At 43.9% G+C, this 27,825-nt stretch overlaps 1 protein-coding gene across 1 annotated transcript in view; it reads left to right on the forward strand.

The window, feature by feature from the left end:
* Positions 1–6,293: 6,293 nt before the first annotated feature.
* Positions 6,294–27,825, forward strand: part of ADGRA2 (adhesion G protein-coupled receptor A2) — an 86,231-nt gene continuing 64,699 nt past the window's right edge. The window contains exon 1 of the mRNA XM_063311437.1: positions 6,294–6,812. Coding sequence (XP_063167507.1) covers positions 6,580–6,812 — 233 coding nt within the window. The 5' untranslated portion in view covers positions 6,294–6,579. The remainder of the gene's footprint in view (positions 6,813–27,825) is intronic.

Raw genomic sequence — 27,825 nt, forward strand, 5'->3', positions numbered from 1 at the left:
CAAGAAGGTTTTGTTCTGGAGTCTGGTGAGAACTGTGTAGTTGTTCAGAAAGGATGTTACTGCTCTAGGGGAGGAATCTGAAGATTGTCTATCAGTCTAGTGACAGGACCAAGCTGGGTTGACACGGAGAAGGTGGGCAAGCAGGTGGCATTTTTGAAGAGTGCCAAGAGCAAGTCAGTAATGGATTGTCAGGTGCCTGGTGCTATTAGTCTTAAGACAGGGTGCAAAAAGTGGCTTGAAAGCATCCTTCTGGTAGACTCTTGAGGTCGTACAAGTAGTCCTCGACTTACAACCATTCGTAAGTTACGACAGCCTCAGAATGGGTGCTTTACAACCTATAAAGCAGTTCCTAGTGTTGCAAAATGCTGTACCACTACCCCATTGTCCATGATCACATTTCGGGCGCTTGGCAGCCAGTTTGCATTTATGACTGGTCGCAGCATCCTGTGGCATTTTGCAATGTTTTTTGCCGTTTTCCGGCAAAAAACACCCATTGGGGAAGTTGGATTCCCTTAATGACTGTGGTGATTTGCTTAACGAACACCGTAAAAATGGTTGTAAAATTGGGTCTGGTCATGTGGTGACTTGACTTACGGCTACAATGACTTAAGATGGAAATTACGGTCCCACTTGTGGTTGTAAGTCGAGGACTACCTGTACCCCTAAGACTGAGCTGGTCCCCAAACAATTATTTTTCACATGTTGAGTTTTGGGAAATGAGAGGACAATGGGTGCCTTAGACCTTTCATTTTCCCCATAATGTCACTCTCCATCCCCAAAAACAGGTCCTGGCCTCGCCACATATATTGTGTGGTCATGGGCAGACAATATAAAGCTTTGTGCAGCTCAGAAGCCCACAAATACTGCATCCATCTGCCCCATAGAGGTTTTCAGTGCAGAGCAAAGTACAACTTCTCAAGGCATCGCGATGTCAGTTCTGGAGTGTTTTCAGTGGCTGACATATCTTACAGAAAGCAGTCTTGAGGCAGGAGCTTTGGATGGATATGTAATGGTTTTCCTGAATTAACCCTGAGTTCCCCTTTTCTGGGGGAGATGGGCGGTGACAGAAATTGAAATAATAAATAAATTAAATAAATGGTTTCCCATCTTCTCCAAGTTTCAAAGGAGAACATTTTTACGCTTGTATTCTTGTGTGCACGTGTATAAAAAAAACTTGGGAAACTAGAATAAGAGGAAGCAGACTCTAGGTGGCACCGTTTGCTAATTCTCAAAGAGCAAGAATGCAGGCGTTCCGGTTGTTAGCTCTATATTTCTGCCTCAAAAAGTGGAAGCATGGCAGAAAATTGAATCTCAAGTTTGCTTTTTTTAAAGAGCTTTCATACCTGATGTTCACTATGGATAAGGCACACATCCTTTGATAAGAATAAATTGTTTGTGAGTGATAAATACGTTATTTTTAACATCCCAAGCTAGAGTATTGGGGAATTTGCTTTACAACAGCTGCCCTAAATAAAGTGAAATAACTGGAAAGCTAAAATGAATCAAGGTGTTCTTCAAATATTGGGTTTTCAAAGCAATATTCTCCTTGCAACTGTGGAATAGTGCATTTACGGTATATTGAGAGCAACCGGCTAGTGAATTCGAAATAATAGTTCTGTAGAGATCCCACCATCCCCTGCTTTATTCTCACAACTATCCATTGAGCTAGGTTGAAAGAGAGTGGGGGATCCAAGGATCTCCGGTGAAGTTCATAATGAAGGAGGAATTTGAACCCAGGCCACTTGGGTGTTAGTTCGACACCATAACTATTATGGCAGAGGCAGGTTACATGGTGTCCTTGGAATGTTCTGAGCTTCATCTCCTATCAGCTCCAGCCAGAAAAGGATTGTGGGATTTGTAGTTCAAAAAGCTGGAGGGCCTCAGATGGGTCATCCTTGCATTACCCCAACAAGGGCTCTACTAAAGCCAAGAAAAAAATCTGTGCATCTTTGGTTAAAGAAACCTTCCTCATATTCAACTTCAGCCTTTAATGCTAGGAGGGAATTCTGGCCAACACCTCTGGAGGGCACCAGGTTGGAGAATGCTGCTTGAGGGGCATCCATTAAATTCTATCCATGCCTGTTGCACAGATGCCAGGAAGGCAGCCCTTTAAAACTCCATCCTGATAAGTTGTTTCACCTATCTGCAACACCCAGCTATTAGGGTCTTCACCCCTGTTCATACAACACACCATACCTCAAACCACCAAAGTCATCTTTCTGCCTGCGTGTTTGGTTTATGATTTAGTGTGTGATGCAGACCCTGAAAATAGGGTTACTTCAGGAAAGCCAAGATTAAGGTGATCATGCATACACAGCCTTTGATTGCAGTCTTGTCCATACTTACTTTACAATACTGATCTCTGTTAAATGCATCCCAACTCAATTCAGTGAGAAGGCACACAGGAGGCTGCTGCAGACATGTAGATTTCAACACTCCACAGATCTGCAAAATAAAGGTGTGCATGTGTGCACAGGACAACCACTGGTCTGCCGAAATGTATTTCTTATATCATTAGGCACAATTAGATGCTATTGTGGAGTCCTCACCCTGAGCTACATATATTCCCTTCTGTTAGATGCTGTTGGTTATGCAGAACGAATGCAGTTCTTGCAAGAGAACCAATCTACTGAAATGCAATAGGAAAATGGGTAGAACAAGAACTGGGCTGATTTATTCTGCTAGCTTGGATGACACGGAGGCGGGGGGGGGGGGTAAGGCTTTGGGGAAATAAAGACCATCCTCCTTCCCAGAAGCCCTGCCCACTCCCCCCTCCTTTGGCTGTAATTTCTTCTGGTGAATTAAAGGCTCCTATTCCCAAAAGATGGGGAAAACCTCAAAATGTATATTTAATGGCTCAGAGGTTCCTTCTGAGATCCTTTCATGAGAGAGTATCTGGAAATTTCTGAAGAGCCTTTTTTCACAGCCCCAGACAGCATGGCTGGGAGCGACTGTGAGGGCCACACCTAGCCTTGACAAAGCGGTGATAACTTCTTAGCCTGTCTCCCTGGTCTCTTTTTGGGATGGGAAGACCTAGGCAGAGTCTTTCTAAAACATTTTGGGAAGCATCAGGCTATGCACATCAGAGGCATGAAGCCTTGTCAGGTTCAAAAAGTCACCTTTGGAGCATGGTCAGCACCTTCATCCCAAATAAAGAAATAAATAATAAACACAGTTGTGTCGAGGGGAGAAGAATATAAAGGGAGCCTCACCCTCTCTGCTTTTGACTGGATCCAGGGAATAAAAAAGGTGATTATTCCAGTTGCTGGATTAAAGCAAGAAAAATTCCTTGGGAGTTTAGTTTCTTCGGGTTTCAAGAACACACTTTGTCTGTCTGCGGCCCGGAAGCAGAGAAACTGTTTATTCAGGGGCTATTAGATTTCCTCTAGGAAAGCAGCGCTGAAGCTGTTTTTATTGGCAGCAAGTTAGAGGGATTTGGGCTGTAATTCCTTCCAGGGGCGGTCAAAACCTGTGCTTGGGCAGTGCCACTTTCAACTGCTAGTAAGCAGGGGCTCATGTAACAGAATATTCCTCCCCTTCCCAAACTAATAGGAAAGTGGTATTTTGGGCGGGGCATGCTTGTCCCCTCAGGCAGATGATAAATGCCAAGAGGCCACCGTGAGATTGCGCTTTCCACTTCTAGAAAGTCAGCAAGGGGGAAGTCGGTCTGGCCCCATCCATCACCCAGGGACAGGACAGCTGTTGCCATTCATATTTGTCCCTTCCTTCCCCTTACATTTTTTTTTTTTTTACATAGAGATTGCCAAAAAAAAAAATCTATTAGCAGAGATGGTTATCTTTCCATAACTCTACTTTGGTTAGGAATTAACAAGCACTTTTTTCTCTCAGGGTGTGGGTTTTAATGGCAGGGAGAAACCTTGTGCCAAGAACTTGCTCTTGCAGAGAATTATCTTGTAAGATGGTGAGGTCCCCCAGAAGAAGTAGCCCAGTTCCAAACGCTAATCCCCCTCCTTGGAATGGTGTTTCTCTGGGACAGACTCAAGAGGCTTCAGGAGGAGTTGAAAGGAAGCTGGTCTACATGCCTCTTGGTCCCTTTGGGAAGCTGCATTTAAACTGAGACGTGGGTCTCAGATTTCACATTTCCATCTAGTTTGGATCTGTGGAGCTGACTTGTTTTGAGAAGTGATCTGACAGGAAACTGTGGAGCTGAGTGGAGTCTGCATGGTCTGGGGTGAACATTTTGGAGACTGCCTGGCCGAGCCAACATCTAGGATTCAGAGCCAGGAAAGGCCATCCTTGTTGGCTTGCAAGAATAATTCCTTGGGATGTCATTTGGAGAGGAAAAGGCACAGATGTATTACTTTGGGCTAGACTATTTCGAATAGCTTGTGGAACACAAGCACTTTTTACCGAATCTGACCACTGATCCAGCTGCTTGTACTTCTGAATCAAGTGGATTGTGATCTATTAAACTCCCGCAGTAATATGGTTATTAAGGTTCCACTGTTGTCACTTACTTACAATCCCACTCATACTATCATTTGAATGAACTGGAGAAGGTAACGGGGTGAGGGGACAACATAGCAGAAATAGCATCAGCAAGCAGAGAGGGCAAAGGGCAGGATTTTTAAAAATATATATAATAAAGTTTACTGGAGAAGATAACTGTCACTTGAATTAAGCTTACGCTAAGGTTACTTATCGAAGTATGGGTATTAATCAGCTCATTAATTCAATATCTGTCTACCCAACAACTATTTTCAGAATGGCCACTGTCTATAGAGATCATCACAGTTTGCACTGCCACATACTTAATTTCTCTTTAAGCTCTCTTCTATTCCTCCCCCCCCCCCCAGTCTTCCATAGTCTGTGCACATGGCTTCCTTTTTCAAGGTAATATTTCATGTATCTCATTCAGTGGGCTGAAGCCCACGAAAGCTTACGTTAAGGTTTCAAGGTGTCACATGACACTTGTCTTTAAAGCAACTGCAAAAGGCTTTGTGTAAAGAGTCTTCTGTCAACCCCTCTGGAAGCCAGTAGGTTGTGACTGTTGTGAGCCAAATCCAGATTGATGTAAGGCAGTGTTTCTCAACCTTGGCAACTTTAAGATGTGTGGACATCAACTCCCAGAATTCCCCGGCCAGCATGCTGGCTCAAGAATTCTGGAAGTTCATGTCCACACATCTTAAAGCTGCCAGGTTTGAAAAACATTGATGTAAGGTCTACCATGCAGATGCAACTGTTGTATCCCCAGGAGAATGAACATCCAGTCTGCATTGGGCAGAGCAAGATTGACAGACTCAGCGTTCAGCATTCAGTCAATGCCTAGCGTCCAGTCCTGGGCATCTCCACACACGCAGGGAAAGAATCATGTCTAATACTTGAAGAGAGTGTCACCAGCCAGCGTTGACAATCCTGGCTTAGATCAGAGGCATCCAATTTTGCCTGAAGGCCACACCAGTTTTGTGTAGCATGTCAAAGGCTGCACTCCAAAAGAGGGCAGGACCTGGCCCTGTTTTGGAGGGGCTTCTGAGGGGCGAAATTAGCATTCTGAGCTCCTACAAGGCTTTAGGTCCCTACGTTGCCTCCTGACAGTCACAAAACTGCATAAAGCCTAAGAGGATTGAAATGCGGGGGCCCAGCGACTCTGGCAAAGCTTTGAGGACCACATTAAAGATGTGAAGGGACCAGATGTGGCCCTTCATGCCCCTTTGCTTAGAGGAACCAAAGATCCTCCAGGACGCAGATCCTAACTTTCAAATGCCAGAGGAATAGATTGATTATGCACACAACGCGGGACCAGCAAAGCAGCAAAACCATCAGGCGACCAAAATACACTACACAGCCTGCGATTGACTTCCTGGCCCGGAACACGAAGCCGATGCGAAACAGGCAAAATCCGGGGAAGACGACGTGCGATTCGGTCCAGTCCTCTTCTGGGGGCATCTCCCAGGGGAGTATTTTCTGGGCCCTGCAGAAAGCTGCTTTTAATTCACCCTGCCCGAGCTGCGCTCAAGGACAGATCGCAAATGACAAGCGGCGTTCAGCAGGGACGGGAACGAAGCCTCGACAGCTGGGCAAAACTCCCGTGGATTCAGCGAGGGGAGCGGGGAGAGGGAACTCCTTGACTCTCTGCCTTTAACCCCCCGCGCCCTGGTGTCGATCCAAGCCCGCCCGCCCTCGTCGCCTCCAGGTCGGCGACGGCGGCCGAGAGCGAGCGCCAACGGGGCGGCGCTAGGGCCCCGCCGCGGCCGGGAAGCAGGCTGGCCGGGCGGGCGATCGAGGGGAGGGACCCGTCTCACGGCAGCCCCAGCCGCGAGATCCAACCCTTGCGGAGCAGCCCGGCCGCCGGACATCCTCGCCGAGCCCAGCGCCAGCCCTCCCCGGCCATGCAAGGCGCAGCCCCGGCGGGGGCAGCCGAGCTCCGGGCAGGCTACGCGGCTCGGCCGGGGCTGCCTTCGGGGCGGGCGTGACGGCCGGGGAACGAGCCTGCGGAGCTGGGCGGACGCTCCCTGGCGCGCCTGCCGGAGCTGCCGAGGTCCCCGGGGCGCTCCGGACGCCGAAGGCTGCCGGGCAGGGCAGGGCAGGGCGCGGCGGGCGGGCGACGATGGGCTGAGGATGGGCTGGCAGCCTCCGCCGTCGAGGATGCTCTGGACGGGCGCCCTGCTCCTGCTGGCGGCGCTGTGGGGCGCGGGCGGGGCGCGCAGTTGCCCCCTCCAGCTGCGCGGCTGCAAGTGCGTGGGCGAGAGGCCGAAGGGGCTGGCCCCGGCCAGGAAGCGGGTCAGCTGCAGCGGCGAGGAGCTGAGGGAGCCGCCGGCGCCGCGCCTGCTGCCCAACGACACCGTCACCCTGTGAGTAGCGCGGGCGGCTCCCTCTATTCCTCTGGCATTTGAAAGTTAGGATCTGCGTCCTGGAGGAGGGGGCGGGAGGGGTGCCGGAGGCTGCTCCCGCCGCTCCTGGGACTCTGCACGCGCTCAGAGGCTACCCGCACGACGCTAAGGCGCCCCCCTCCTCGCAGCCGTCGCGGCGGAGGAGCGCGCTCTGCTCGGGCTCAGAGGCTCACTCCCGGCTTTGTCCTGTTCTGTAACCCCGGGGCTCGAAATATAGGGAAGGGGTTGGGAGGGAGCGGGCATCAGCAAAGCCACAAGCCCGCCGCGACGACGGCGCACAGGAGTCAGATCGCGATTCCCGCTGCTCGTCGCTGTCGTACAAGGGCAGCGAAGGGGGACCGGTTCCCCCGCTCAGGGGTACCTGCCGGCCGTTCAGTTGCTAAGGACGCAGGATGTAGCCTACAGAGACGCATTCGGCACCCTGGCTGGATTTGGCCGGCACGTTAACATGGGGCTGGATCCTGCTGGTTGTGGGAACCAGCCACTCTAACACGATAGCACTGTACACCGGGATCATAATGCCCTTTGCTTGGCTAATACCTTATGTGAGTCTGAGGGGTCCTGGTTTTGATAATCTGGATTTAGGCGTTAGCAAGTTGTGCGAATCTACCCATCAAGTAATCTGCTTGTGTGCAAAGAAAGCCCCCTCCCCTTGCTAGCACATGGCAACCACTGTAAATTCATGGGAATTGTAGTCCAAAACAACTGGAGGGTGTCTTGGCTTGAGAGAGGTTGATTCAAGTATTTATGAATTATATGCCAGTTTATCAGACCACTCAAGCATTGCCTTAAGCAGACACTAAGGTGCTTTGAATTGGGGGAGGTGGCCCTTTGCATTAAAATACAGCAGTCCAGCCTTGCAGTGTTGCACGGGAGGGGGGATCCGATTCTGTGAATCCTAAATATCTGCCTCCAAACCCTGTATGGTTGGGGTCTTAGGTGGGAGAAGGAAAACTGTATATGAAGAAGTCAAGACAAGTGGGGGCACCCCTTGTATATTTGAAGAGTTAACGTAATAGTCCCGATTTGCATAGTTTCATTTTTCCATTCCCTTCAACAGTTGGCTGCTGCCCCACCATTCTGCGCATGTGTCTATTAATCCACCCACTTTGGCTATTTTGTGCATTTTAGGAAGTCAATCTACTGTATTCCACTAATGCTATAATCCAGTGTTTCTCAACCATGGCGGCTTCAAGTTGTGTGGACTTCAACTCCCAGAATTCCCCAGCCAGCATGGCTGGCTGGGGAATTCTGGGAGTTGAAGTCCACACATCTTAAAGCCGCCAAGGTTGAGAAACTGCTGTCATCCATGCATTTCACAGAGATATTTTCCCCACTACAGCAAATGCGCAGTTTGGCAGATAGTTATTCTACACATGTGCCAGAAGGTGCTGGAAAGCTGCTTTTCACATTGCAGTGCTGGGAGTCTCGGGTGGGCTGGGGTCGGGGGGAGACTGATGGGCCAAGGGGAGCTGTTTCTAGCCTTGGAAAGGTTACAACGATTTCTTGTCGTGAATGAGTTGGGCTAATAGAACTGGAAACACTGTTGCCCTAGTTTGCCTGAAAGAATTTAGGAAAAACAAAACCAGAGAGGGAAATGGTAACAAGTGAAATATCTGTCCAGTACATTATGAAAATTACAATTGCGAGATTATATAGACGTAATAGTCACCTTAACATCAGAGGAATCAGCAATACAGTTTTGGGTATGTTTACTCCTTACTCTGGCAGAACTGAAAGCCTATATTTCCCATGATGTGTTTAAGATTAACCGTATTAGATTTTGCCATCACGGTATGAATAAAGTACAAGGAAAATAAAATACTATTTGAAGTGATCTGTGTAAGCACACAGCAACCTCATTGTATTTAATGGTTGGTCTGTGAAACAAAAAGGTTAGGATTTATTGAGATGACTATATGGAATTCCAGCATCCTGGATGCTTTTTCCTTTAATTCAGAGTTGGTAAAATGTGCCCCTCCAGACATTGTTCTGCTCCAATTCCCTGCATTTCTCTCTGTTGATTATGCTGGCTTGGACTGATGGATATTGGAGTTCAACCATTCCTAGAAGGTCACACCTTAGTCTAAACTGGCATGCAGTCCCCTCCCCCCAGGAAGTCTGCACTCTCCATGTGTCAGAGGTGTTCTGACATTGCTCCATATGTGCTTTGCTGAAGTTTGGGTCCAGTTCCAACTCTTGCAGACTTGCATCAGGACTGCAGCCTCACAGTCCTGAAGACAAGTCTGCCTTTTCTCTTGAGTATTTTGAGAAAAGTTTAAAGCCACCTTTTTTATAGCTTAGCCTTCTGCCCGTAGAAGCAATGTTTTGATTTTGCTGGCAGGTTTTGAAGATGGTGCCCCATATCCTGGATCATTCCTTGATTATACATTGGCTTTGATGCTGTGATGACTTTTATTATTTTATATTGTCTCTATTGTTTATATTTGATATACTGCATATTTATTTTTGAGTTGGTTACAATTTGCAGGAGTTACTGACTGGCTCGGGCCTACTCTGATAGGAACATGTCATACAGAAATAAATTAAGGAAATAAATTAATGGATGAATTGTCATAAATTTCACCAGTTAGCTGCAGGATACTGGGCCAGTGTATATACAGTATGCACTTGATCCATATGCATATGATCTGATCCTAGCTCATTTGACAGCCCATGCAGTATTAGATAAAGCTTAACACAGAATCTGTTTTGGGGGACACTGAGGGTCATTTAAGCAATCCTATGTGACTGAGAGTTAACTTGGAACTCCCCAATTGTAGTCCGACCGACATCTTAATCATTTTATACACCATTTGTTCCAATTAAAACAAAAGTGTCTCTCTGTGCCCACCCCCCTGGCCTTTTCCTTAATTTGTTTTTCCACATCCACAACTTTGGGGAGGGCGTGGAACTCCCCATATCTGCTGTTAAGTCTTTGGATGATCCCATTATATATTCTTTATATATAGCAGAGGTAGCAATCCAATGTCTGGATGTAAACTCTCCCCTGCTTCTGAAGGTCTTGTTTGTCTCCCCAAATTCCCTCCTTCTTTGCCACTGCAATTCACTGTTGCAGTTTCAAGGACTGTCTAACCACCTTGGGGTGGGGTGAGGGAGGGAGGTCATCACTGCATTTAAAATGTTAAATAATGGATCATTACACTGTCTCAGAAAGTGTGGCTGCATGCACCAGATATGTGCATGGAGCCCTTGGCCTGTGCTTAGAGATTATGCTTTTATATTTTGGCTCCTTCCCTTCTGAAATCCAATGAGTGTGTATAATAAGTGTCCAAAGAACACGATTTGTGCTTCTTCTTGCAAAAACTGGGAAGGCTGGGGAAGGCGAGCAGCCTTCTTTCATAAAACTCTAATCTTTGTGCCAATTTTCTTTTAATGGAGGAAAGAGAGCTTATGCCAGCGGGTCCCCTTGTGTGCTTATTTTCAGTGCATTTGTAACCTTCAAGGGAAATATCACAGCTGACTTCTGGCACCAGACGGGAAACTCAGCTTGATGCATCGAAAGTTAATACATTCAGGAGCAGAACTTGGAAAGGGGTGGGGGGGGGGAGGACATTCCTGACTTTCTCAGCTTGCTAATGAGGCTGCAGGATTCAAACAAGGCTCCAACTGATATAGTGGGATGTTATAACAGAGTCTGTAAAATTGGATCCTGGCTCAACGGGACATCCAGAAGCCTCTTCCTGAAGCAAAAATGCTCTCCATGCCAGATGTGATGTAAAGCTCAGTTAAGAATAGGGTTACATTTCAACGCTTGGCATCGTTTCTGCACAGGATTGCATGGCCCAGAGCATAGCAGTTTGAAAGCAAAGTGGCCTCCTTCCAGATCGTCAAGTTCAGCTCTGCTTACAGTTCTTTGTTGCTTGTGGTCCTTCTTCCTCTCATTTCATCTTCCCAACAGAAAGGCCTTCTGAACCATTGGGGAAGGTTCAACTTAGTCATGGAGTCTTTCTGCAGAGGTAGCAAAATGGTGTTTAGTTCTAAGGCTGTATTCCTGCTCTGGAGTTTGCCTTGCAATTTTTCAAGTTTTCCCCCTTTGGTGTTTCTGTCTCGTTTGCAGGATGATGGAGAATTGCTTTTTGATTTCTCTTCAGGGTGGTACTGGACTGACTTTATTGCCAAGTGGCAAAGGATGCTCCTTCTGGCATGTTTTCTGTAGCATCCAATCACCCTCAAGCTTCCCTGGCTGTTCACATTTCTCCACATGAAAAAGCTGTGCTGTTTCCTTGGGATGTAATGGAAATGTAGGAAGCCAGGGAGGCTGTAGGGAGAAGTGATATTATGAAATACAGACAATTCCCATATATTCTTTGGCCACCTTATAATTAAATAAGGGCAAGAAGACCCCAGCCCCATTTCTCTTAAAACACACACACACACTTCTTCCTTTCCCTCCAATCAAAGGAGAACAGCCAGGGAAAAATGCAAGAGACGTTTTTGGCACTGAACAAAATTCTTTTCCATTTCAGAAATAAGCAAGCCCCATTAAACTCAAGCTGTGTTAGAACATGAGCAGAATGTTCAGGAATTTAAAAAGTCATCAGATAACCAAGTTTGGATCAGTGTTTTAGTTCAGAAGGCACAAGTCGAATCAGCTTGTATTGGAATTTGCACAGATTAAATTCCTCCAGCATCCTTGTAGGTCAGGGGTTGTCCTTCACCTTTTGGACAAAGTAAGCACACAAAACGTGTGGGACCTAGGATTTATCTTTTTTCCTAGGTTTTTTGTGTGTGGGGGGGGGAATGAGTTATCCATTGTTTTAAGCCTGTTTCAAGATTTACGTGACTGTCTTTGTGTGTTTTCTACATCAGCTTGAAGGCAAATGGTGCATCACATTTTTGGTAATTATAATAACAGGGGCTCTGGATGCCATTGAAGTTTGAAATTGCTTTTGGGATGCTGACAGTTCACTGAAGCTTATTTCCAAGTCAATGTACTTGGGCTTGCATTCATTCATTATATCCAAGCATTTCAAGGTGCTTAGTTTAGCTTTTATGTCACTTGTGTTGGCACATGATTTTTATCTTGTGGGCTGGCTTCGACATCATTTTTGTATTCTTACACATAGCAGTTTCAGTCCAAAGATGGAGAAAGAAAGAAAGAAAGAAAGAAAGAAAGAAAGAAAGAAAGAAAGAAAGAAAGAAAGAAAGAAAGAAAGAAAGAATTTGTGTGTTGCTCAGAACTGAGCATGCATTTGTACTATGCAAGGCCAGGTGGCTCTCTGCCTTTTGCCGTGTTCCTGGTTCCATGCTTGCATTTGTAAGATTTTGGTGTGTTCTTTGAAAACACATCTGCACCTATGCTCCTGCAATCGATAATTCTGGGATTCTGGGAAAACTCATTAATCCAGTGCAGGGAGACTCTGTGTGGGACTCTGTGCAAGGAACCCCAAGCACACTTTTTCCCTTCTCTGGCTTTTCATAGGTTCTTGAGCATTTAAAATATCAGGGCACATTATCCCACTCATATGCAGAAGAATCCACTACTTACAGCATTTCTTGGTGCATAAGAGATTGCACTTCCAGTGAATGAGCTTTTCTATCCCCTACTGCCAAAAGTAACCTTCCTTCTTTGGCTGTTGGTATTTGAAGGTAGCTTGCCTCTGATTATGGAGGCTTAATTTTCATTTCTGATACTTTTTCTGATAATTTGTATCTTTGGTTGTGCCTTTGAAGGCTTTTGGAAAGTTCTACTTTCCAAAAGCCCAGTCAACAAACACAAATTTAAAAGGGATGGATGTAAGTTTTATTTACTGATAATGGCTAACTGATGGGAATTGCAACATTTCACAATTTCACAATGCCAAATGTTCCTGTCTTGGATGGCAGCCAGTTAGCCTTGCCCTTTTCAAGGATATTCCATTCCATTACCCAGTGAGCATGCTTGTTTTTCAAATAGCTTTACTTTTAGGGGGGAGAATCCCATTCAGAAAAATCAGAGTTCCTTCACAGCCCATTTTCCCACTCATTTCTGCTGATTTGGGTACATTAAGTCCCATTCTTAGACAACAAGATAGATAATATTAATAAGTCAACTAATTTGCATTCAAGCTAGATATTTGGTGCCTTTTCTTGAGTACAGGATGAGATTATTTCCTAAAGAGTTTATTTAGGGTCTGAGTTTTACAATTACAAAAAAGCTAAGAATGCTGCTGATTCAACCATCTCTCTGTCACTCAGCAGCCTTTTTCCAGCTCTGTTCAAAATGTTGGTGCACTGGTTTTGACATCTAGCAACTGAATGTGCCTGCTGCATATACCATGAACTGCTCCAAGAGGCATACATAATAGACCTCCCTCCAATTTTATCTACATAACAACCTGTGATGTAGTTTAGGCTGTGAGAGAATGACTACCCAAAGTTGCTAAGTGGGAATTTGAACCAGGAATCTCTGTTCATAGGCCAGCATTTTAACCTCTACAGCAGGTTCTCTCAACCTTGGCCACTTGAAGATGTGTGGACTTCAACTCAACAGTGGACTTCAACTCAACAGTGGACTTCAACTTCAACAGTGGACTTCAACTCAACAGTGGACTTCAACTCAACAGTGGACTTCAACTCAACAGTGGACTTCAACTCAACAGTGGACTTCAACTCAACAGTGGACTTCAACTTCAACAGTGTACTGGCTGGGGAATTCTGGGGGTTGAAGTCCACACATCTTCAAGTGGCCAAGGTTGAGAAACACTGCTCTAAGGCATACAGGTAGCCAGCACTATCTGTTGCTCCAGTTATGTTGAGTTGGCAGGACCTACTATCTTGGCATTCATTAACAAGATTTTAATCCCATCCTTTCCTGGCTGACCTCTGGGCTAATAGCTTGATGGAAAAACTACTATATTCCTAACAAGAGACAGATAGCTGTCTAAGGTCAGAACCAGCCGTGCTCCCTCTGATGCAGGAGATCAAACCTTTTCCAGATGTGGAAATTTTGAGCTGGCTTTATTTCTGCCTGCAGCATGATGGCTCTGAAGATCACATAGTGTCAGGGAGGGGTACGAATGTAGAAGTTGGAAAGAAAAGCATATATAAAATTGCAACATATGACTTCTATCCTAATTTTTCTGAACTCTTGGCTGCAATTTTTTCCTGATCCATTTTTTTCCTTGTGCCCAGTCTCTCCTTGACATCTTTCCAGCTTTTTATTCTCATTGCTTATTAGCTTACAAGCCTGGTTATTCCTCTTTGCCCCCATCTATCATTTGACTGGGGAGAGGGAATAGTAACTGACGCTCATCAGCATATAGGGAAGGGGTGTACATGGCTGTCAGCCTGAGTCTGTCCCTCCGTTTGTCCTGCCTCTGGCTAGGCACCAACGTTGCATTAAAATGAGATCAGCATTTGAGCCCTGAGACTCCTGAAACCTGGGGACATGCCAGAGGCTTCCCCCTTTAAAATGGCCTGTTTCATTTTTCCCTAGGGCTGTCTAGGGAGCACAGAGGAGGGAGTTTCAGCAGGTCATCTCTCCTGCTCCTTAGAAAGCTGCATCTTCCAAAAATCACTGCCCTGGGTCTGGTTACCCTGGATTGATCTAGTCAAACAGTTCCAAGAGGGCTCTGCTGATCTAACACTTGAATTGGGTCAGAATATTTGGACGGGTCCCCACCAACTACCTTGCGTAGAATCATATACGTCCCTTCAATCTGTCTTCTCTCTCTTATGGAAAAGGAAGCAAGAATGCCCAAAAAAGAGTGTGTAAAGAACAGTGAACTGCTCAGGTGTGGGTCATGATCACACAAAATTTTAAGCCAGAGTTGCACATGCATGATTAACACAGGAAGGGACCCCAGCCCCATGCTAGGAGCATATTCCGTTCATGTATCAATTCTCCAGTTCAATCCCCAGTATCTCCAGATGAAGCTGGAAAATCTTATGCTTGAAATCTTGGCAGTCTGCTTCCAGTCAGAACTGAGCTAAATAGACAAATGGTTTGAGTTGGTATAAAGCATCTTTCTGTCTTGCTGCCCATGTCAGCATTAGGTTGTATTTTCTCCTGGTAGAAAGCTGCAAGAATATTCCCATTCCTATTTTGATGCTTTTGCATCTATCAGGAAATCATCACTTTTCTCATGGTTTATGTATCTGATTTTTATCCTACTCTTATTCCAAGTTTAATCTCCTCTCACCCATTTACATTCACCCCAACCTTGTTAGGTAGTAGGTCACACTGAGTGGTTATGAAGAGTACAAGATCAACTGTGAGTTCCATGACTGAGCAGAGAATTAATGCAGTGATGGGAAAAGGTGTTGCTTTTGAGGCTCTATGCAACAGGATGCTGAGTCAGCGGCTCAACTATTTTCAAGCCTTGCTGTCTGCAGCACTTTGACCTCTATGAGCAGCCAGTCCATTTCCAGATGGGAGAGAAGAAGGTTAGCAGTAAATGATAAAGACTTAAGTCAGCAGTGAGGACTGCTGGGGCAGGAGATATAGCCAGCAAAGGAAAATCCCTGTGTCCTTTTGTAGTAGGATAGCTGGACAATAGGAGAGGGAAGAAACTCCAGCACATTCTCCCAAGGACCATCACATGCAGCCATAGAACAGCAGTAGCGTCAAGTGCCCGCCCAATAGAAACTCTTTAAAATACTATATTCCTTATCAATTTGATTGCAAGACTAGTAGTCAGAGCTTCCTGAGATGCACAGTGGGGAAGTCTGACTCTCATGGGCCCTTGACAATCATGTGTCCTGTATCTTGATTCCCCAATGTGCATGGGTTGCTTTGGCAGCTGTATCAAGCATCCTGCCTCTTGCCATCGTGTAATGGAATGTGAGAATGACCTTGGAAGACAGGGGGAAGAGATGCTGCCTAGGGAATGATCAGATAAAAGAGGGAGAAGCCTGCCACTGAGTAATGGACAGAGCAAGAAACTTAGAAAGGATCTGCCCTAACATGGCAGACAGTAAAAATGGATGGCAGGAGATTTGTACTTTCAGACTTGCAAGATTCTGTTAATACAGCCTAACAATAAAGCAGAAGTAGCTCATCTGGTTGTGTTTCCTGTCTGTTTTACCTGGAAGGGCTGACATAGAAAGATTAAACTAGATGTGACACTGGAGACTGACGTTCAGAACATTCTATTCAGTTGGCTTTCTACAAAAGGACGTTGGGTTGGGGAGCCGGGAAAGGGATATGATTCCATGGGACCATAGTGTTGCACTGAGGACCATTTCCCTCCCCTGCTGTTTTCTCTAGTTCTCAATATCCAAAATGGTATGGATGCTATCCAGAGGAGCCTGGGCAGACTTACAATAATAATTCTGCAGGTCTCTTCTTCACCAGCATCCTAGTGAAGGAAGCGTAAAGGTATGCAAATAGGAAAAAAGCTGTTGGATTACAGCAGAGGCAGGAATTATTACCATTGTTGTTGTCAACGTTATGATGTAATTTTAGGTGCAAGAAAGACAAGGGACTTTGACAACGTTTCTCCCTTCTTTGGTATGCGGTAGGAAGCAGCCCTGAAGTGGCTTTGTGCATTTCATGCGTGGTTCAAGCGAAAGGGTGTACGTGACTTGAATAGCTTTTAAATAACTTCTGGGACTGCAGTCCAAAGCATCTGGGGGGGGGGGGGTGCCAAACCCTGGATTAGTGAATCCATTGTAAACTATGATTTGGGAATTGGCTTGTTTCCAGAAAACATTGTAACAGCAGTTGGTTTGGTGTTGGCTGGCACAACAGGTGGTGGTTAGTCCATGATGAAACTCTACAAACTTTTTCTCTGAATATTTTGAGAAGAAAGGGAGAGATAAAGCCAGCATTTGCAATGCCCTGACTTCAGTATGTTAACTGTTAGTTTGTTTCATGTGAATATTGGGCAATAATTTGCCTAAGGCTCCTTAATGAATTAATAAGTTAATAACGTGATTGGGTTTTGGCTTAGCATTTGTATGAATCCAGCTACTGTGGTTAGTCAACTGTGACTTAAGATGTAGCGGGATATAGAACTCCTCAATCAGCCATAGATAAACAGAATATGCTTTCTCATGCTGGATGAGCCCTGTGCCTTTCACACTGGGTAGGCTGGAGGATGCACAATCTCACAGCTTCTGTTTGGCTATTTTACTCTTCCTGACTCCCTTTCACTGGATACTTAAAAGTACAGCAGGTCCCCAGTTTAAGAATGTCCCAGTTTACGGACGACTCCTTAGTTAAGAATAGACTGCCATAATGACTATTACATTAAAAATTCAAGTTAAGTAGTGTTTTGGGTTAAATACACAATACTGCTTTGTGTATTATGTTTAAGATGTTTTAATGTATTTGGAAGTGTTTCTTAAGTGTTTTATATGCATAGAAAGGTAAAATATATACTATATACTAAGACAAACATTTGACTAACTGATGCTAAATAACTGTTCTGACTTACATACAAATTCGACTTAAGGACAGACTTAGGAACAGGACTTGTTCTTAAACTGGGGACTTGCTGTATCAGAAACATAATACAGTTGGGTTGAGTATTATTCTCCCAAATCAGTTCCACAACTGAGATCTGGTGTAGCATGTTTGCTGAACTAGAGTTCAGTAAGAGTAACTAGACCTAGAGTAACTAGAAATACACTGTGTATAGAAATGCACACAATACACTGTGTTGATTTTATATGCCCTATAACATTTTATAAACTATCTGTCAAAAGTAAACAAGAGGGTATGACACACACACCCATTAAAAAAAGATTTTTTTAAGGACATACGCTGTCATGAGCACTGATGGTGAGCAGGAGGGGGCCCCTATCCAGGGGGGAAAACGCATGCATAGTACTGAGGAGTTAAGCAGCCATTCAAAGAGACACAGAACAGACCCGCCTTGACTTTTGGGGTTTATCTGTCTGGGTTTTTCCCACGCTTCTTCAGTTTGTTAGGATTTTCTGTCTAATGTAGCAGTAATAAAACACTAGAGACCTATTCCTCGTCTCAGCGTGGTTCCTGACTGTTAGGACATACGCTGTGATTTTAAGTGTTGCTTTCAAACCGTTTTCAAGCTTTCCTAGAAATACTTTTTTATTGGAATGCTAGGCATGAAAAAAGTCAGTAATACTCTATTTCAATGGTGTTTAGACTGTAAAGGAAAAAAAAAACATGCTAACATACTAATTTTGGTGTATTCACCATTTTCAGTTCCATTGTCTTTGTTTAGACTTTACTAAAAGCAATGCTGAATTATAGTAGAATAAATTTTAGCCTGTCTGAAAAGCTTTATGGATGATTGCATGTATTTTCTACAATTCTTGCCTCAGGGGGAAAAGAAAGAAAGAAAAATGAGAACTGGTCTTCTATTCATTTTAACTGCCCAGTTTGATGGGTATTGTGTCTATTTGTTACGTTGCTCACTAATTTTATGTAGCAAATCCATTACATTTCTAACATTTGATACTTTTCCACATTTTAAAAAAAATGTAATGGAAGTCTTTCCAAGCCATTATTTGGGCTTCTACACAATATCCCTAAGACGACACAGGAGAATTATGAAGCACCCAGAACATTCAAATATGCCACAAAGCTTCAAACGTCGATGGATATAGATCCATAGCACACTTTCTATAGAAATGCACTCTCCATTTTATGGAACAGCCCTCTTCAGCCAGATGCCTGTGATACTTTAGTCCAGCCTTTCTTAACTTTTTGACCCTGGAGGAACCCTTGAAACATTTTTCAGGCCTCGGGGAACCCCTGCACATTCAGGCTCAAATACAGGCTAGAAGTTACAAAATGATTATATTCGTTTCATGAGTAGGCCTATATACAGTATATGCATTAACAGTGTTCTTAAACTGAAAATAAAGGAAATTTACCTCTTTAATGTGAAGTTGCCAGGATTTGAAATAATTTTTTAAGTAAATCATGATCTCCCAGGGAACCCCTAGTGACCTCTCGTGGAACCCTTGGGTTCCACAGAACTCTGATTGAAAAACCCTTCTTTATCTATATCTCTATAACTGGGAATTTTGGGAATCGTAGTTCAGCATCTCCAGAGGGGGAGTAGGCTATTATTGGTGTTAAAAATGCACGATTCTCTTTCCTTTTTTGCATAAGGCCTAGAAAGATTTGTGGTTCTTCTAGCTTGCATCAGAAACTGGATTTGCCCAGATGGATTGGCCAGCTTTTGCATTGATCACAAAGCTTCCTTTTCCCATTGCAATATAGTGCTTTGTACAGCACTGTGAGCTGCTGAAAGTGAAAGTCAAAAAAGGAGAAAAGGCAATTGGGATTGGATCCAGAGGTTGCACATGTATCTTTACTGAATTAAGATGGAGGTAGCCAATAGATTTCACTCCTCCTCAAGCAAACAAACAAGCTGGGATGTATTGCCCCTACAAATGCATCTTCATACAGGAAATTTGTTTAATCTCATTAAAGACAAAATGGCTCCAGTTCCTTGTTTCGGTCAGCTTGTCCTAAAGCAACTGAGCCTGGATATTTTTATTTTGGTTCAAGAAGCGTCTATGCTTTGTGTGCAGAAGGCTTCAAGTCCAATATGTGACATCTTCCTTTAAAAAAAATAGATTAGATTTGATGGATAAATATTTCAGACTGTGATCATGGAGCGCACTGTTCATGAAGAGAGAGTGTTCTGGGCTAGTTGGAGAAATAACCTGATTTAGCATAAAGTGCATTGTCCAAGGAACCAAGGTGGCAAACTTAATCATGCTTTGCTGGAATGGCTTGCAAGTGTGTAGATTTTTTTTTTTTTATCTTCTTTATCCAGGTATACAGATTAATACTAGAGGTGTTAGGCTGGGAGTTTCAAGAGAAGCCATCCATTGAAACTTTAAAAAAAATGGTTAAAATCATCTTCATCCCGTCCTCCTCCTCCTCCTCCTCCAAGTCCACCACATCCCAAATAATTCCAAATAGGTTGATGGCAGGATCAGCCAGTCTCCTCTCCACATGCAGAACTCTGTCTGTATCTTGTTAGCCTTTAAGCATGTGCTTTTAATTATTGCAGATTTAACAACAACAACAACAGAAAGAGCTGAGAGAGAGAGAGGCTCCCCCCTCTCTTCCCCCCCCCTTTTGTTCTCAGCTTCATATTCTGCTGTGGGGGGGGGTGTGAGTTGGTAGAAATCTACTTTATGGGGGGAGGAGGTTCCCTGCACTTCTCCATCCTGCTTTCTGACCAAGGGAATGCATCCCCCTCCCCATCTTTTATTTTTGGTAGGCTCTGAGGAAGTTTATTGTTTTAGCAGCCCCATTTCTGGAACTGTTATTTATTCAAGTGGATTCCAGCATGCTTGAGAAAATAATCGTGTGTTTTCCTTTCAGCTCCTCATTTGAGATTAAAGAAAGAAAGAACATTCCCTAGCAAATGAGCTTGGCTTCTCAATAGGCTTGTGGTCGATATGTAGAACTCTTGCAGTACGGCCACATGAGACTTTGTGCCTAGCAATTAAGTGGCATTAGCTTCAAGCTGCTGGAAATGGGAGGTGACTCAGTGTGAAGACTGCCTTGCTTGCAAAGGATTGGCTCAAGGTGGTCAGCAATGCTGGATCAGCATCATCTAGTGGCTGTGATCAAATCTAATCTTCTACCTGGGGGAATCACACTGACCCTTGATTTGGCTGAGCTGCAGCTTGACAACGCTTCTCAGCTTTACCTAGAATCTGCTGGATCTTTTCTTCTTTCCTTCTGAGTTCACCCATCGTTTGAGGGTTATCTTTTCCCACAGACCATTAGGCAAAGATGTTATTGTTTGTGTTTCCCCAGAGGTCACCATAAGAGGATGGTTAATACCAATCCTGAAGTATCTAGTAGGAAGTTCTATTGGGAAATTGCTTCCTTCTTGCTTGTTTGATCACAACTGTCTTCTGACATAGAACAAGCCTGAGCATCTCTGATGGCCTGTGATATTTCAGGAGCCTGAAACAACTATCAGAATCAAATTCTGGCTCTTCTGGACTAAAGCCCTCCTCGATTTCTATTTGCAGCAGCAAATACATTTCGGTAGAGATAAAGAATGTATTGTCCCACAAAGGCCTGACTGGCAGATGATGATTTTTGGGAACTCATCAGGGGAGACACCCAAGACTGTTTCTACACTGACTCACCAAGCAATTCATTTGTAGTGCTCCAGGCTCCCATTTGATCTCATTGTGTTTGTACAAATGGGAGCCAAGTGTACAAGTCTCCCTAATGCAAGTCTAGCTCCATCCAGAACATGTAATTCTAGGGACTGCATAGATGAAACTGCCAAAATCAGAATGTTTCATGGATTCCCCTTTCTTCCCAAGCAAAGCTATTTGCCAGCAGTCTGCATCAGCTGACTGGTAGGATGTTGGGGATGTGTATATAGAGTAAATAGTCAGATGCCCTGTTTACACAATATACTTAACATAATCACCCAGTTGTCAGGTTAGATCTACTCAGGGGTGGATCTGGCAGCTCACCATCACACTGACTAGGTCAAAAATCACTATTTTGGATACACAGAATATGCTGTGAGCCCTTGCACTAGGAGAATTCTAGCTGTGGCATTGAGCAAGTAGACAGCAGCAGGTGTGGCTTGACCATTATGGCTAATCAGTCCTTGGGAGGTGTATTGTATGCTACCAGGCTTTGGAAGCGAGTTCAGTGATAGAGAAGGTTGGGTTCCTCCCCCTGCCTCCCAGCTATATCCAACTCTTTTTCATGGAAGGCTGACTAGGTTAGATTTGGAAATTGCCTTGCTGTTAACTGGGTTATCATGTTTGCCCAGCATAGTTGACTGGTGAAGAATGTTGAATATGGAGCAGCTTTGAGTTCAGACTAACCCACTCTCACTCATAATTCAAACACCATTGAGCTAAGGAGTTTGCATAGCTTCTACTGGTACCCTCTGAGGGCCATACATGGCTTATGGGCCATAGATTACCTTTCTGTGATAGAGAATACTGAGCCAAAGAAGAGCCAAAGAATACTGAGCCAAAGAATACTGAGCCAAAGAAGTTAATGATGTGACACCGCAACTACTAGCCAGATGTGTATCCTGTTTCCCTCTCTTTCCATTACTGACCAGGTCATTACAGAGATCTTAATGTGAATTAATATCTTGGTATATTATGGCCAAGCTAACTTTATCTTAGTTAACAAACTGTGATAGTAAGCCAGGATGTAGGAGGAGGATGGGAGAGATAAACAAGCAATCATAGTGCTTGTCTTTGCAATTCTATATTTCCGGTATAAATATACAATTTATACACCGTATAAATACAGTTGTATTTGTATACAAATATACAATTTGTATACAATTGTATACAAATATACAATTTATACACCGTAAATATACAATTGTATATTCCATAACCTATGATTTGGTGGGTAAAAGTGATCAGGAAATCGTAGCACTATAATTAAAGCACAGCCTTGGGAAAAGACCCCAAATGCCATAAAATATTTGTCTGCCTGCCTGCCTGCCTGCCTGCCTGCCTGCCTGTCTATCTGTCTATCAATCATCAAATTTGTATAGCCGCCCATCTCCCAAGTGTCACTCCGGGCAGCTCACAACAATAAAAACAGCAACAGGAACAACGGAAGTATACATAAACCTACAACATACAACCATACTAAAACCATGCTAAAAATTCAATAAAACATAATCACAGTCAGCAGGTGAGTACAAACCATACATCCCGTCTAATATTACCATTGCCAAGGTTCACCATTACTGCAAGTCCCCCAGGACAACCTAAGTTCTGGGGGAATGATACTCCATGGTTTCTTTAAGAATAAATATGGATTTTGGAAAGGCCAAGCACCTACCTCGATGATGCTTAGTAGTGTGCCTGCCCCAAGGAAGGCTTAGCAAGCCAAAGCAAGCTGAGCAAGGCAAAGATTTCACTTTTAACCACTCCTTGGGCAAGAATCCTAGTGAGGTTTTCCATCTTGATGTGGGGCCGTGCATTTCAGCCAAGCTATTATTAGCTAACATAATCTGTACACCCCAGAATCTGTGGGCATCTGTTTCCACCAAAGCCAAACAGTCTCCTATCCCAAACCAAGATGTGCTATTTTGAAAACATGGGTTGCACTCAGTGGTGGAAAGGGAGAAAGAACCTTAAATCACAAGAGAAGTGGGTGGCTGAAGCAGGCCTTTGGGATCATATTTTCTTACTTTTTCTACTTCCAACAACAGAACGCAGAGAAGCTGAACCGTAAAAGTTGTGGTTGCAATAATGAAGTGCCGTGGAGTCCATTTGGAAGCTAATGTATCCCTTGAGATATGCTGTGCAAGATTACCAAAATTTTGGCCTGATTGCAAGATGGCCGAAATTGGATTCTTTCTAGTACAATAATTAAAGTTTCATCAATTGTAGTTCTCCCCTAAAATGGCAGTGGATGAAAGAAACAATATAAGAAACAAAATTTCTTACCATGTACACTCATGGATAAGGCGAGAATTTTAGATTCAAAAATACACCCCACAAATTGAGTTCAGCTTATCTGTGGGTTGGGCTTATCTGTGAGTATATACAGTAATACTTTTTAAAAGTACCCATATATACTCACTGAAAAGCCCACCCTCAAATTTTTAACCAAAATACCATGAAAGATGCACCACCCATGGATAAGCCAATTGTGAAAATTAAAACATACGAAAATTTTGAGGATCAGCTGATCCACGGATGAGCTTATCTGCAAGTATATACACTACTGTATTTTTCCCTTTCTGGTGCCTCTGCGTCCCCTTCCCTCTGTTGCTTATTTTTACCCTAATGAATAATTAGTAATGACTAGGTTTGGGGAGGGATCCTGTGGGAAGAATCAAGAAGATTAAGCTTTAACTCACATGAAGATCTGAACGAACCTGCTCAGGTGGTGACTGCACAGGGCAGAGATCTTGATAGTTGGGATAGACAGCTCCAACCCAACTTTGCAGAAAAATGGGGTACATTTTTCCATTTCCATGCTGGGGTACATTTGGGAAGTGACTGGGAAAGAAACAGCCAATTATTTAAAACCATTCCACCTGGTTTCCCCAGGCTGATACCCTAAGAACTCCCTGAATGCTCCACTGTGTATCAGAAATGGCACCAGCCATTGTAAATCAGAGGCCAAGTTGTTGAACAAGGTGTAATATGTTAGCTAAAAGCCATAGAGATAGGATTTAAGCATTTAAGCTGCTGGCTGGGTAGTTCTGGGAGTTGAAGTCCACACTCCTTAAAGTTGCTAAGGTTGAGAAACACTTCACTACAGAGTCTGTTTGATTGCAGCTGCAAATAACCCTGTGTAATATATGTGAAGTGAAGCTAGTGAGTCAAATATCAGCAGGTCTGAGGCCAGAAAGAACCATGTCTCCCAACCCCTTTAGAGAACAGCCAAGTATCAGTTGGTATCGAAATAGGAGGAAAAAGCCTAGAATCTAAATCTGGAGCACAGACTTCTATATCGGCTTTGATTTTCCTAGACTGTACTGTACTGCAGTGAGGAAATCATCTGTGTGTATATGGCTTCTTTCTAGCCTACAATAAACTTATCTAAATGAGTTGTGTCAGGAAGTCTACTGCTAAGTAAGCCAAGTTCTGATTAAGGAATGCCTGGAAAGCCAAGATTTATAGTCTTTTATTTGTAGCTGCTCCTTGTGATCCTTCGGCATCATTTCTGGGACAATTTGTTCCTCACCCATAATGCTTCTTTCACAATCAGATCTCATTCCTGTTAGAGAATACTACCTTACACTGATGATTGGTCTTTCTAGCCAATGTCATCATTGACTGCAAAGTCTCCAGGGTTTCAGATGGGAATTTTTCTGAGCTTTATCTGGAGATGCCAAGGATTGAACCTGGGACCTTTTAATGCAAAGTATGTGCTTTATCATTGAACTGTGGTCCTACAAATCCTTCAGAAAAGAGAGAAATTCCTGTGTGGGACACACACACACACACACACTTTGGAGCCAGTGGGCTGAACCTACAGTTGCCTGTTAAGAATTGGAGAAATCTGGGGGCAAAATGTTTATTTGAAATCTACCTCCCTCTTCTTTTTCACTGGTTCCTAGGACAATATAATCTTTTTCATTCCTTTATTTTTGTCCACTGAAATCAATGGCCTAATAAATGGGAATGTGTGGAGAACCCCCATTCCAATTTCCTGGAATTATCATTTAACTGACCTGCTTCTTCTACCTTCAAAGGAAAGTATTGCTCCATCTGATCATTGGAAAGTCTGAACAATATTTTGGATGGGGCCTCCTCCATTGTGGGACTCAAGAGTCCCTCATAAAAATTAGGGATGCAAAAGTGCCAACGAGAAAAGCAACATGCCTCCAGTTGAAGAATTTGGGTCCCCACGTTGGAAAAGAACTCTTGTTCCTTTACTAGTAGAGCAGATGATCCCATGGCCAGTAGAATGAACTTCACATATTTTTGAAGCAAGGAAAAAGAATAGAAGCAGAAACATTTCTCTCCCTGCTGCCCTTTGTGTCCCCTTAATTGTCCTGCCTACAAGGCCAGAGGATGGGTGGAGGGACCCATGAAATTGCTGGGAAGGAAATGCAGAGCTGTATCCTCTTTTCCCTAAGATGTAAAGACAGGCAGGATCTTACTATGTAGACCTTTAGTGACCCAAATTCAGTAGGTTTGCATTCTTCTTTTCCCCCTCTGTCCTTGCTCTGCTTGGAGTGCCAACTGAAAATGCATCTGATGTGTCTGAATCTCTTTGGAAAATGGGATTGATGCTCCTTAATTGTTTAGGCACCTCGGAGGGGGACAGTCCCCATCGTGGCTGTAATCTTTTTGAGTCCATGATTTTTTCATTAACATAGTTTCCATTTTAAACAAATGAACCCAAACCCTGTTCTCTCTTTCCATGTGTGTATGCAAGAGTTTCACCAGAGAAGTTTAGGCCTTCTAGCAGATGCTGGAAAGAAACACTGAGGTGATTTTGTACAGGCTCAAAGGACTTGTCACCTCTCAGCCCTTTGTAACCTGTTTCTTTGACCTCCATGTGGAGGCCATGACCATCTTCCCTTATTAGTGTGAGCCCCCAGTTATTTCCACTTCTAGCCCTACTTGACTCATTGGCTTATAATTGTTGCCTGGGGATGTTTGTTTACAACAAAGTAAATGCTGCCAATTGCAAGGATCTCTTAAACTACAGGTAGTCCTTACTTAATGACTACAGTTGGGACCAGAATTTCAGTTGCTAAGCGAAGCGGTCATTGAGTGACTCTGACCCGGTTTTATGACCCTTTTTGAGGTGGTCGTTAAGTGAATCACTGCAGGTATTAAGTGAACAACATGGTTAAGTGAATCATACAGTTCCCCATTGATTTTGCTTGCCAGAAGCCAGCTGGAAAGGTTGAAAATGGCAATCACGTGACCACGGGATGCTGTGACAGTTATAAATGCAAACCGGTTGCCAAGCACCCAAATTGTGATCATGTGACTGTGGTGCCACAGCAATGGCCATGAGCGTGAGGACTGGTCGTAAGTCAGTTTTTCCAGCAATGTTGTAAGTCCGAACTGTCACTAAACAAATGGTTGTTAAGCAAGGACTACCTGTATCTGGGTAATGGGATCTGGAGTCATAATATAAGATGAAGGGAAGCCACCATGGAATTGCAAAGCTTCAGGGCAATTCCATCCAACCCCCTCCTCATTCTTTCATTTGCTTATTGACAGTATTTGATTCTGTGTCCTAATTCCACCACTTAACCATAAGCCACTCAAAGTGGTTCAAGCTTAATGAAACGTCAATAAAAGGACTCTCTGTTGTAAAGAACAATGAATGCGGTCAAGATAATTGGCAGTTTGAAAAATAAAAACAAGTAAAAAGAGCTGTTAGGACAATGTCTCTAAAATGGTCTAAGTTCCAATGTATGTTTATTTAAGTCAAACCAAAGAAAGCACCATTAAATAAACAAGTCTTTCTATTTGAAAGGAAGAAAAGCACTGTGCCAACCTGAACTCGGGAGGGAGGAAATTCTGCAAGTTAGGCCTGTATGTTGCTGACTTAATTGATTGATTGCTCAATTAATCATTAAGTCAATTAATGGTTTATTTATCAACTCAAGCAATTAATTTTCTAAACCTGGAGCAAGGAACTTTTTCTTTTTGGGCAATGGTTATATTCTCCCATGCTGAGTAGGACTGTTAACCCTCCAAGGCAGACAAAACTTGGAAACCAAAGACACACAAGCAAATACTACTTTTATTATAAGGTTATAGTAACATAATCTTGGAAGTCTGAATGTGCTTCCCCCTCCCACACCCGCCCTTTATGTTCATGAGAACTAGGAAGGGTCAAGATGCTTTCTCAAATTACATTTCTGCCCTGGACTCAGATTTTTTTTGTCTGGCCATTGTCTAGGTCAGTGTTTCTCAACCTTGGAAACTTTAAGATATGTGGACTTCAACTCCCAGAATTCCCCAGCCAGCTATGCTGGCTGGAGAATTCTTAAAGTTGAACTCCACTTATCTTAAAAGTTTCCAAGGTTGAGAAACACTGGTCTAGGTTGTGGCTCTTCCTCCTGTTCCTCAAGGTTATTCTTTCTTCCCATTACAAGGATCAAAGCTGGTCACTTCTGTCTACCCATCCATCCATCCTCCCTTCTCTTTCTCTTTCTTTCTCCCTCCTCCCCCACCCACTTTCTCCCTGTACCAGGCCAGAGATCACAGTTGATCTTAATGATGGTCAAGAGTTGGCCACCCCTAATTAAGTTTTCTTTAATCTGGTAAGGAGCCAGTCTGGTGTAGTGGTTAAGGCACCAGGCTAGAAACCAGGAGACTGTGAGTTCTAGTCCTGCCTTAGGCACAAAGCCAGCTGGGTGACCTTGGGCCAGTCACTTTCTCTCAGCCCTAGGAAGGAGGCAATGGCAAACCCTTCTGAAAACTTGCCAAGAAAACTGCAGGGCAAGAGAATCGGACACAATTGAACAGATTAAAAAAAATTCTGATAAGAGTGCTAATGTGAGAAGCTGGGGGTCTCATTTGGAGAATATGTTGAGGTTGTTTGAGCCTTGATTCAAGAGATATCCAGTCC

This window comes from Candoia aspera, chromosome 9 (assembly GCF_035149785.1).
Source record: "Candoia aspera isolate rCanAsp1 chromosome 9, rCanAsp1.hap2, whole genome shotgun sequence".
NCBI classification, from domain to species: Eukaryota; Metazoa; Chordata; class Lepidosauria; order Squamata; family Boidae; genus Candoia; species Candoia aspera.